Here is a 12,793-nt window from a genome sequence, read left to right as displayed (position 1 = left end):
TTTTCCGTTCAGTGAGAGGAATTAATATTCCTGCTTCTAGGGCAAGCCCTTTTGCCACCGGTGTTACGGCCTTGTACGTCTCTGTGCTGTCCCCTGTCCGTCTTGGTTCTCTGTTCTGTCCCCGACTGTCTCCCCCAGGAGTGCGTCGATGGCGTGTGTGGTTCCTTCCCTGGCCGGTTGTTTTGTCCTGTCAATTGTCAACGAATACCTTGGGGAGATGGACAGGAATGGAACAGATGACAAAAACAGTCACAGGCCGACAGAGACATGCATGCATAACCTCGAAGAAGTTTAATTAGGGTTAAACCCTGTAATCCTCACCTCTCATTGGCTAGGACTGGAACCCCTGTTCTCTCTTTTCTATTGAGGTCCCGGATTACTCGCATCTAGCATACTAACGAACTAAGTTTGATCTTTGTTTGGGGGGTGGGGGGAGGGGGGGTACATGTAAAAAGATGTGACGTTAGACGAGAGAACAGGGATTCACCAACAGGCACATTGGCAGCTGTCTTTTTTGTTTCCGTTTCCTTTCAAACCACTAGATGTGGCCACAGCCTCTCTTCAGTACAGAAGTGTGTCCTCCCTAGGGAAGCCTCTTATTGGTGCTGCTGCTGGTGGACTGTAGCCACTATTTCCAGTGGAGGGTTTTTGACATCTTGAAGAATGAGACGAGGAGCATCTTGCCTCAGACGAAGTCAAAAGAATCGTGAAGGAAATCGTCTCATTTGTCAAGATGGTTTTTATTTTTTGAGTGGGAGGGTTGTTTGCTGCCCTGATGCATCTTTTCCTGTCTTAAGAATTGACATGATTGGCTCGTCACATTGACACACCTGTGTTGGTATTTGACACAAACCTGTGTTAGTGTCGGCTTGTCACATTGACACACCTGTGTTGGTATTTGACACACCTGTGTTAGTGTCGGCTTGTCACATTGACACACCTGTGTTAGTGTCGGCTTGTCACATTGACACACCTGTGTTAGTATTGGCTTGTCACATTGACACACCTGTGTTAGTGTCGGCTTGTCACATTGACACACCTGTGTTAGTGTCGGCTTGTCACATCACTGGACTATGAAGGAGGAGTAGAGAATAGTGGCGCTAAAGTATTTCTCCAGGGATTGATGCATCAGTTTAGAATAAAAGGGGTGGGGCCCTTTGGGCATTGGTTGGGTTAAGATCATCAGAATCTTGTTTTATGAAACTGTGCCCTTAAATTTGGATTTTTTTTTCCAGTTAAAACTTAATTATTTTGGCTAGACCACGTTAGGAAATTGATAACCAAATTTAAGTGAAAAACTGCAACATTGTTTACTTTTCTTTAATCTGGCGTTTATTGCAATTGGCCATTTCTCAGTGAAGCTTGTTTTTAAGAAATGAGTTGTGCATTGCCAAAATGTCACAGTTATCAGAAATGGAAAATGTCATGGTTGTTATCAGAAATGGCAGAATGTTTTTGTTTGGACAAGAAAATAAAGCTCACTGAAATCCCTTTTGCCTCGTCTGACTGATCGCTCTGTAACCTCTCAAACTGCACCAGTTTTTTATCCTGACCAGCAGATGGCAGTGTGCTGCCATGGAACTGCTGGATGCCAATGAGCCATTGGTCTTTAGCACTAGATTAAGATCTTGTTTTAGAAAGGAGATGCACTTGTGAGTTCTGGCGAGTAGTAGTACACTGACTGCCTACGTTAAATGCAATCATTGTAAGTCGCTTTGGATAAAAGGGAAGGGGGGTTGATTCCTGCTTGGGACGGTGTCTACACTGAGGGGGCGAGTTCTACCCATGGTAGTCAGGTACCCAGGTGGGGTATCTCCTGGGCCTTTCAGTGTGGAGTTTGCATGTTCTGTTCTCCCCGCAAGCGTATCCCCCCACAAGATCGCTATCCGTCCTTGATGAAGACGGAAAGGAGCACTTGGATTGGTCCCCAGTGCCTCCTGACTGTGAGGACTCAGTTTCACGCTGACTTTCAGGACAGCTAGTAACAATGGCGTGTCCAGCACTGTGGATCTGTGTAGTTGTGGTCCTTGTTCATTGGGTAAAATGTCCTTTACCACCGCCTTGTGACAGGTAATGTCTTAATTTGAATGGTCTGAATGTTCTGCTTACCTTTTAGTTAGGGTTACTTGTTCAGACTCATCTCTGCATCTGATTTAAATTAATTCCTACAATTGTATAGTTGAAATTCTATGAAACATTATGAAGAGTTGTAACTTAAATGTAACCCTATTTATCTATAACCTGGATTACCAGAGACATTGGAGTTTGGACTTTGTTACTCCATATTCCCATTATCAAGAATTTGTATCTGCCTGCTCAGTGAAAATATAATGCTAAACTGGGTTATTCCGGGAGCTGCACTACTGGTGGGTGAAGCTGCGGCACCCTGCTGCTCCCCTGGCTGAGAAGGGAGTCCAAGCTGGGTCAGAACCCAGACAGGTGCCCTCTTGACTCAGCCGGAGGTCTTGTTGCTGTTGGAGTGGGGGGTTGTCGACATCCAGAATAAGTGACTTGGTGCACTCTGTCCTCTCACAGGGACTCCTATCAGAGATAGAATACTCCTGTCAGAGATGACAGACACGGCCCGCGGAATGATCCAGAACTTCCTCTACCTGGTCAACAAGTGAGCCTCGACTGCGGCCTCTCCTGGGTGGCGCCTGTCTGTCCTGCTCAGCATCTGACTGCTGCAGGATGCAGCTGACTCGCCTCGGCTATGACGTGACTCGGCAAACTCACATGACGTGTGCCTTGGGGATATTGTCCGATTGACAGGCAGATTTCAGGCATTTTTAATACATCCTCCCTCAATACTCTTTACAGATATGGTTTCGTTCCAAATGGAAGGAGAACTTACTATGAACGACGCAGTCAACCCCCCCTTCCTAACTCTCATGGTGGAGACTTACTATCAGTTCACCCAGGATAAAGATCTCCTCAGGTATAAACATCTCCTCAGGTGTAGAGATCTCCTCAGATCTGAGCATCTCCTCAGTCCACAGGTGTGTTGGTAATCGTGTTGAGGACATTGAAATCCTCTGGTTGTGCTTCAGGATCACTCCGATCCGACTGCTGCTCCATCCCAAACTCCTCACCTGTGTAGGACAGCCTTGCCAGCCCTGGAGCAGGAGAACCTCTTCTGCATGCAGAACCGTTCTGTCACTGTTGAAGCGAATGGCAAAATGCATGTACTGCATGTACTGAACCGGTATGACGTGCAGGTGCACGAAACCTCGCCCCACTATCTGATACTGTACATCCATTTTTTTTAATGAGAGTACCGTCCTGTATCCCCGTGTGTCTTATTTCTACAGACCTGAATTGTACACAGATGAGCTTGAACCTCTTGAGCTGACTGAGGGACTAACTGAAGGTAGTGGTTTTCTCATCTTACAGCTCTCTGCTTGTAAATGCACTCTGTAGACTATGAGGCTTGTCTTTTTCTCTCTCTCCCTCTCTTTCTCTCTCTTTCTGTCCTCTCTCTCCCTCTCTCTCTCTCTCTCTCTCTCTCTCTCTCCCTTTCCTTTCCTTCTCCTTCTCTCTCTCTGTCCTCTCTCTCCCACCTCTCTCACCACTCTTCTCTCTCCCTCTCTCCGCTGTCCCCAGGTGCCAAGGAGAGGTTGTGGGCAGATATAAAGGCGGGGGCGGAGTCTGGCTGAGACTTCTCCTCCCGCTGGTACCTAGACGAGCAGGGACGCAACGACGGCTCCCTCAGAGTCCCGCCCACCGACCTCAGCGCTCTGCTCTACCGCAACGAGAGGACGCCCGCCTCCTTCCACCTGGCGCTCGGTGAGACCAGGCGGGCGGTCGCAACCTCCGACCACTACAGAAGGTCTTGGGGTTGTGAGTCTGTTCTGCTACTCCCAGCATGCTATGGGGGAACAGGCTCTGCTATACCTGTTCTTTGCATGCTGTAAATGTTTTCTTTTGTCTTCTATCTGGAGTGCAGAGTAGCACCAGCAGGTGGCACACAAACCACTCAGAAGTCTCTGTCTCATGTGCCAGCCTCCCTTGCAGTGATGGCCTCTTGTGTTTTCCTGTGCTCCTGTGTCTCCTGTCCACTGTCTCCTGTCCTCTGTCTCCTCTCTCCTCTCCTCTGTCTCCTGTCCTCTGTCTCCTCTCCCCTGTCTCCTGTCCTCTGTCTCCTCTCTCCTCTGTCTCCTCTCCCCTGTCTCCTGTCCTCCGTCTCCTCTCCCTTGTCTCCTGTCTTCTGTCACCTCTCCCCTGTCTCCTGTCCTCTGTCTCCTGTCCTCTGTCACCTCTCTCCTGTCCTCTGTCTCCTCTCCACTGTCTGCTGTCCTCTGTCTCCTCTCTCCTGTACTCTGTCTCCTCTCCACTGTCTCCTGTCCTCTGTCTCCTCTCTCCTGTCCTCTGTCTCCTCTCTCCTGTCCTCTGTCTCCTCTCCCCTGTCTCCTGTCCTCTGTCTCCTTTCTCCTGTCCTCTGTCTCCTCTCCCCTCAGGAGAGTGGTGCTCTTCAGTTCCCCAACAGCGAGCCCACCTCTCTGTGGGACAGTGGGCAGCAGTGGGATTCCCCCAACGCCTGCCCCCCCCCCTGCAGCACATGGTCATCGAGGGTCGGCATCACACTTATCACTCTGACTGACACCTGACTGCTCCCGGAGAGAAGCACTCATCCATCACAGCGCTGGATTATGAGACCTTATTTTATCGATTTTCTTTTAATGAGCGCCTGTATTTGTGCTTGTACTGCGAGGCAGGCTGCCATGTTTAAAAGAGTTGGTGATTCATGTTCCCTTTTCCAGGTCTGTCTAAACTGCAGTCAGAGGAAGCCAAGGAAATGGCGTTTGACAACATTGTTCCATTCATTAACTTGCTAGATGTTTTGGTGGAGAATACGAAGTCCAGGTACACTTATTAACTTACTAAGGTCTGAAAAGCACAGCAGTCAGTGTGGATTGTGTTATTGTTTACGCTCTTTGCTCAGGGTGAGTTGACTGCAATGGGTGTGTGTGGATGTGCGTGTGCACGTGTGTGTGCGTGTGTGTGTGCATCTGTAGGTTGGGTTTGGCTGGACCAACATGGTGGCTCTGCAGCTGAACCAGTGCGGCGAGCGCCTGACAGCAGGAAGTGTCGCTGTCGCTTTGTCCTCTAGCTTCCTGTGGCTGCTGCCTGTGCTCTGCTCAGCCCTGCTCGCACGGCACTGAACCACAGCTGGCTGGGACGAGGAGAGAGGGTTGGTTGGAGGTGGATGTCGCCAGGCAGAGTCCCTCCTGTTCCTTTAATCGTGGGGTGTGATCACAGACCCAGGGACTTCACAGAGAAGATCAAGGCTGAGAGACTTAGAGAAGATTCAACTTTTTCCTCTCAGCTGCGGATTTGGACATCACACAAAGAGAGTGAGAGTGTGATTTATGATCCCTTTTTGATGAAAGTTTGAGTATTTCACAGTTTCTGCGCAGAGGTTAATGATTTCTGAACTATTCAGTCAGGAGATCAAGATCATGGAGGCAAAGTATCTTCTCCTCCATAATCCACATCGTGCTGAATTTCTCCCTCCTTAGATCAGAGGATTATCCCAGCTGTTGATATTGAACTGACATTACAAACAGTAATTCACTTAATCCAATTACGGAGTTTATTGCTCTGGAGTAGAGGTCTCGGGGTGTCTTGGCATTTGCATACAGACTAAGTTGGATGTTCAACTATTCATTTGAGAGCCTGTGAAGTGTATAATGATTGCTTGAAAATCACTGTTTGTAATTTCCATTGATTTCCCAAATGAACTATATCCATTAGCTTGGAAGAATACAACCAATAAACACCGAAATGAGGGTACACGAGGCATACACTATATAACTGTTTTTTGTGCTGTTAGAAGAAGAGTTTGTGAACATGCACGTGATTAATTGCTTTATAAATAGTTTGGTGAAGTAACTTCTTTCCTCTGTTCAAATAAAACTGTTGAAATGCATTTAGTCTTTCTGCTCGACACTATTTTTCTGCGCCCTATTGCAGTGGACGATGGAGGTCAAGCATGAAAAGGAGAAGATATAGATGCTGAAAAGGCCCTCAGACTGGAGGTTAGGAGGAGTCTGGCTCTCAGAGAGAAATGCCATCCCACCTGGGGGCTGCCCCTCTCACACACACACACACACACATGCCAGAGCCTCTCCGCAACACTGCTCCTTAGTCTGACAAACATGGCAGATCGACTGTGCAAATTTGAAAAGGCAAAAGGCCAGCGGAGGCAGCCGTCCATGCAAACCTACAGTACACAAACCGCTCTTCAGATGTGCTGCTAAGCTCTCAGCATGCACACAGTCCCGCTGCTCTGGGCTCCCTCCAACCCGGCCTTGCTAGCGCCCGCCTGGCGAAAATAGCAGAGTTGATTCTAAAGATTGCCAGAAAGCCTCTTAAGAGGCTTTGTTCTGTTCTCAGAGCTGGCTGTCGGCAGGAAGCCAAGTTAGAACCTAAACTCATTTCGATAACTCATTCACATAACCACATCGCTGCAGCATGAATGTGCTACTGTACGTACGGCCCGAGAAAGCTGGCCAGGCGGCACCGTGTGGGATGAGGGGGTAGAAGCAGTGACAGTGAATGAGGGTGAGGGTGAAGCCTAGTCAAGACCACACCTGGGTACAAACTATTTTAAATCATTTCAATTACTTTAACGTTTGCTTGGGTCTGCCTGTAGTATCAGGTGGGTGGGGTTTGTATTTCTTGGATCAACCAATTGTTTCGGTTGTGCCAGACAAAAGCAATCAAGCACAGATAAGTAATTTAGAGGATTTCAAATAATCATTTAGACCCAGGTCAGGTACAGTATGGACATGATTAGAGCAATAAGCTGCCTTGGCCTGGGTGGACTATCTCTCTCTCCCTTCCTCCCTCTCTCTCTCCCTCCATCTCTCTCTCTCCCTCCCTCTCTCTCTCCCCCTCCCTCTCTCTCTCTCTATCCCCCACCCTTTATCTCTCTCCCCCCTCCCTCTCTCTCTCTCTCTCTCTCTCTCTCTCTCTTTCTGATAAAGGCAGCAGTGACAAGTGCTGCTCTGACAAACACCTCAGTACACAGTCTGTAGTTGTGCATGCAAAGGTCAGGATCCCGGCCTTCAGATCACAGCAGCGACGTTATACAATCAAGCTTTTACTAACAGTGCTTTGTTCAGTTAGCTGGCATGGTTCCTGGACCTGGCCTTTAAGCAGATTCCATTGATTTTGCCTCTGAAAAAGATAGATGGTTTCTTTATTGCTGCAGAAGTGCTTAGAATCATTTTGTTTAAAATCCAATTGAAGATTCCTGATTAGAGGAAGACATCAAGATTCTACAATGTGACAAGAATGAATGATCCATTTTCAATTATTTTTTTTACAGTAATGCTGTGTTTCCCACAACACTACGCTCTGATGCAACCCCCCCCCCCCCCCCAAAAAAAAACCTGCTGAAATATGGATCACTCATTTGCATAATGAGGTCAATGTCGGTGCTAATATAATTGTATTCATAAAGCACCATTCATACTGTGTTGTACAATGTAAACATAATGGGTGTTCCAAAGGCTGAGGGCATACGAACTGAAGTCTGCCTCCCCATGCCTCTTAGTCCTGGCTCTAGGGACCATTAAAAGCTCAGTGCCAGAGGACCCGAGGGACCTACTGGGTGTATATTTTAAAAGCATATCTGATATGCATTTAGGTGCTTGATTATGTAATGACTTATAGACTAATAAAATAATCTTAAAATCTATTCTAAACCTGACAGGTAACCAGTGCAATGATTTTAAACTGGTGTGATGTGAACCCTCCGTCTAGTCTTTGTAAGAAAACGTGCTGCAGCATTTTGAATCAGTTGGAGTTGACTAATCGCTTTTTTTTGTAGGCCAGACAGGAGAGCATTACAATAGTCCAACCTGCTAGTAGGGGTTTCACAGTCGACGAATAGTCGGCTATTAAACCACTAGTCGACCCTGTGCATTGCTAGTCGACAGACTTTTTCTTTACAAAAAATAAATAAATTATATATATATATTTGTGTAAAGAAAACTGTCCGCCACCACCAAAGAAAATAATGTTTAAAGCTATTTATCTGGGCAGTTAGTGTTTATTTGCTTGTAAAAACACTAGAGTATATAAAACATTGGAATAAACACAAATAAACATTATACAAAAAAAGTAATACAAATATCTTAAGAATAAAAAAACAACAGTAACTGTCCATGGTGTAGGTTGGCAGTCTGAAGAGAATCTGAGGCACTTTTAAATTAAAAAGCACCTTTATTGAATCATGGACCAAAATAAGAATTTCTTGTTTTTAAAAGTTGTTATTTTGTGTGGCCTCCCTTAGAATACAAAATTTGCTTTGGTACACTGCTGCATCATTTTAGTAGTCCTGTGGTAAATGCTTCCTAAGCTTCATGCAGGATTACAGATTTTATAATAATAATAATAATAATAACAATAATAATAATAATAATTATTATTATTATTACTACTATTATTATTGTTGTTGTTTATTTGTATTGACTGTAATGTTATAAAGTGTTCTTATGAGCAAATCTACACTTACTGTCCAGATAAATAGCTTTAAACAATTTTCTTGGGGGGCCTTTTGCAGAGTACTGTATGTGTTTATTGTTTTTTTGGGGGGCGGTTGTGTGTATTTCATCTCCGTCGTTTCATCGTTTTTTTAATTCTAAATTTATGTATTTTTTTTTTACATTTGTTTATTGACCATTGTTATTGGGTTAAAAAAAGAATCATGGTAAAACCACGATTAATCGACTAGTCGACTATTTTGGGAGAGTAGTCGATGACTACTAAAATTCAGTAGTCCTAAATGCTCTACCTGCTAGTAATAAAAGCATGTATTAGTCTTTCAGTATCAGTCTGGGAGAGGAAATGTTTCACCTTGGCAATGTTTCTCAGGTGATAAAAGAAGGTCCTCACATGGCCTGAGGTCACATTCTTTATATGGGCCTCAAAGCTAAGATCAGAGTCCAGCACGACACCTACGTTTCTTGCCTGGCATTTCGTATTCAGTGACAGTGTTTTTAAGTGCACCGATAGTCGTTCTCTTTCACCTTTTTCACCAATAATCAATATTTCAGTTTTGTCCTGGTTTAAGTGCTGTGACATCCACACATTTATGTCAGCAATACATTCTGTCAAATGGTCAATTGAGCTGTATTTGAGGGGTTTCATAGAAATGTAGAGCTGGGTGTAATCAGCATAGCTATGGTAACTAATGTTGTTCCTTCTGATGACATCACATAGGAGTAACAGACTGAAAAATAAGGGGCCTAGAGATTCTTGCTGAATCTCAGTGTTCTTTGTGCTGTGGTCACCAAGGGCAACAAAAAGGTGATCTGATGGTGATGTGGTGGTGATGATGACGACAACAACGGCGACAACAATGATGATGATGATGATTGGGATGATGTGCCCAAATCTCAGAACCATTATTAGAGACTATCACATGGCTGTGGGGGTGGCATGTCTCTAGACTGAGGGGCTCTGTGCTCCATTAGTTGTCCCAGACTTTGTAGCAGACATCACAGAGGCAGCAGATTACCCAGGGAGACGTGCTGGGAGAGATGATCTTCAAAGATGAGGCCCCCCGGCCCCCAGAAGCCACAAACACCACGCTATGGATCAATGCGGCAAGACGCCAGCTAGCCAGTCAGCAAACCAGCCAGTCAGCCAGCCAGTCAACTAACCAGCCAGCCAGGCAGTGAGCCAGCCAGCCAAGCAGCTAACCAGCCAATCAGTCAACATACCAGCCAGTCAGCCAGACAGTATTTGCCCCTTTGATGACAGTCAGACAGGGAGAGGGCTCCTCAGCAAACACACACTCCTTTCAATTTTCCTGTTTAATCTCCTCCAATCAATAGTTCATATCGCAGGATCATTCAGGTTTGCCCAGGGTACATAAGTATTTCTCTAATTATGAAACTTCCAACTGAAAAAAAAAGAAGAAGTTTTTCTCACTGGCTTTGTGGACGAATTGTTTGTAGAGTAGCCCTGCTCATTGACCCCATAACCTGTAAGGACTGGATAACTGGAGGCATTATCCTAGGAGATATGAAATGGCTCAGAAATACAGTATTGATCTCCCACAGTCCGGATATCAAAGTTCTTACTTCCGATCTATAATTCTGAGCTTTCCTTCCTGTACACTATCTACTGGTCAAAAGGAGATTCTAAAAACCAATTTAATCCACGCCGAGGAGCCATCAGTGAAAGTAAATTGAATATTGCCTCAACTGTCAGGTGCCCTTGAACTCCAGATTGTAGAAAGTTATGTAAGAAATCAATATCATAATTTTACCTGAGATTTTGGAAATGTAATGATCACTTACTAGTGCAGAGCCCATTCAGAATGCGCACACAGTGTCCTGTGTCTTCTACATGGTACTGTATATATATATACACACACACACACACACATATATATATATATATATATATATATTAGATTTTATTTGAAGAGCAGAAATGTATGGCTGCGCACCAGCTATCTGATGATTTGGAGCACTTCTCCAGCCTCTCTGCTTGCGAGTGTTGTTGCAACACCTCACCACTGTGGGCTGGTAGAGGTCTACGTCTTCCTGTGTGTGACAAGGGCCTTGTTTCTTCCAGCAATGCCATTTCATTCAGCTGGTGATTGGATCAATGTGGGTGCCAACGGCGGCCGTCGCTGTTTGCCATGTGGTGTGAAATGTTCTAGCCTGCTGTAACATTTTAGGCTGACATTTACAAGGCCCGCCATGTCATTATAGGCTACCCGTGGCATTGTACATAATGCCAAATAAACCTTGTGATGTTTTATTGTGTTGTATTAAAGCAATGTGTCTTAACCACGAGGACTCAGAACCCGGGCACTTTAACCTAGCGGCCTCACTGTGGGTTTGGTGTGATGAATGTGCTCTGTGATTGCTACAGATCAATACTGTCAGCATCTGAGCTGTGTAGGTTGCCTACCCTGCAGTGATGGGCAGAGTTCAGAATAACCGCACACCTACAGTATCACTGGGAGAGCCCGGGTGGCACTCGCAGCTCTCACCCTCCGATCGCTCGGGAGATAAAAATAGAAGTGTTTTGTTAACCCAGATGGCTGCTGGGTAATGGTCGGACGCAGTGTGACGCAATCGTCGGAGCGATTTGCTCAAACCGAGGATGACTGCATGGTGCCCTGCTGTGACACACAAACAAGTCGGTCACACAAGCACGCAAACATACACACGCACACATGCACACACACACACACACACAAACACACACACACACACACACACACACACACACACACACAGGGACAGGGGAGGTCCTGTATAGAGAGGGGAGAGAGGAGGCAGAGGAGTGAAAGAGAACTAGAGAGACAGTCTCTGCTTATCACAACTGCCCAGATGGCTCAGTAGATTAGACGCAAGGGATAGATGGAGAGATAGGGAGGAAAAGACAGAGAGAAATAGCATGTGTGACAGTGTACATAGGGGGGAAGCATATTGGGGTACACCCAAGGGAAATGTTTTCATATTTATTGTTCCGGTGCTGGGCAGAAATGTTCTTTCCTCCCACGATTCGTCAGTAAGAAAAATGGTTGCCGACCTAGCTGTGAAGTACTAATCTCATAGCCCAGAGAGAGAGAGAAAGAGAGAGAGAGAGAGAAAGATAGTGAGGAAGAGTCTGTGAGAGAGATATAGAGAAAGAGACAGAGAGAAGATAGATAGATATAGAGAGAGAGAGAGAGAGAGAGAGAGAAAGAGAAAGAGAGAGAGGAGCATAGGGTGCTGGGTGTCACATCCCGCCCTGCTCTCTGTGACTGTGTGTTGTCTTCACTTCCTGTCTGCCCTGCTGCCTGTGATTGTGCTGCCCGTGTCTTCACCTCAGAATCGTTTTTATTGGCAGGTAGTTTTTACACATGCTAGGAATTGGTTTTGGTCAGTTGGCGCGTAACACTGATAGGTAGACAACATTAGATGGGATAGTGCAAATGACAGGACTGTCACAGTCCTGTGCCCTGTGTCCACTGAGTCGCTCTCTAGCTTTTCCCATCTTACCTTGTGCATCTGTGTGTTTCTATCTTCTTGGGCGCACCCTGTTGGTTTCCTTGTGCTGTGTGGCATCCTTGTAGTTTCAGTTAGCCCTTCACTGTCTGCCCTCCTGTGTGATTGTCATTCTACAGTAACATTTAAAAATAAGCTTAAGTCTAGAGGTTTCATTCATTTAATTTAAAGTCGCACTGAAATGAAAAAAGCATTCTGTCCCATTTTGGTTCACATAATTGGTCATAGTATTCACCTATTCAACGATGTATGCCAAAAAAAAAAAAATATATACTTTTGTTGTAATCTTATATCAAAGTATATAATTTCTTACTTCCTGGAAAACGGTAGGTCACGTGCAATTACGACAACAGGTACCTTAGATTTTAGGCCAATAATCTCACGATCTCACAACAATCCTGACTTGCACAACTCACTAGGGACCTTAACTGAGCTTGCTGCTCTCTTCCTGTTGCTCTCCTCAGCCTATCCAACTTGACCTTACGGCCTTACAATTTCCACAACATTAGATGATCTCAAACGTCCGTTTCTGTGCGACTTTAATATTCATCTTACAGATTCTGAACCTGCTGCTAGGGCTACCAGCTTGTTGAAGTATAAAATACTGCTAAGAGGTTAAGCTCAACATCATCTTGTGCGTCTCTAGGCCTCATACAGTTCAAGGTCTTTCATATGACCCACTATACTAAAGCTAAACTAGCAGGGATATACCCAAACATAGACAATAGGTGCAACCGTTGTAACTATGCCCCAGCTGACCATAGTCATAC

General features: G+C 45.4%; 1 protein-coding gene across 1 annotated transcript; it reads left to right on the top strand.

Annotated features, from left to right (window-relative positions):
- Positions 1-1,785: 1,785 nt before the first annotated feature.
- Positions 1,786-5,796, top strand: treh (trehalase (brush-border membrane glycoprotein); the record flags this gene model as incomplete). The annotated part of the gene is given in 14 exon segments (XM_084461354.1): positions 1,786-1,804; positions 2,536-2,623; positions 2,821-2,872; positions 2,874-2,938; positions 3,101-3,250; positions 3,312-3,370; positions 3,604-3,653; positions 3,657-3,786; positions 3,830-3,900; positions 4,458-4,541; positions 4,544-4,571; positions 4,761-4,838; positions 4,841-4,863; positions 5,016-5,796. Coding segments are annotated over 14 exon segments (1,044 nt in total). The 3' UTR covers positions 5,163-5,796.
- Between the last annotated feature and the right edge of the window lie 6,997 nt (positions 5,797-12,793).

This window comes from Borostomias antarcticus (assembly GCF_949987555.1).
Source record: "Borostomias antarcticus genome assembly, chromosome: 1".
Taxonomy (NCBI): Eukaryota; Metazoa; Chordata; class Actinopteri; order Stomiiformes; family Stomiidae; genus Borostomias; species Borostomias antarcticus.
The sequence above is the reverse complement of the archived record's forward strand: the minus strand, read 5'-3'. Positions and strand labels throughout refer to the sequence as shown.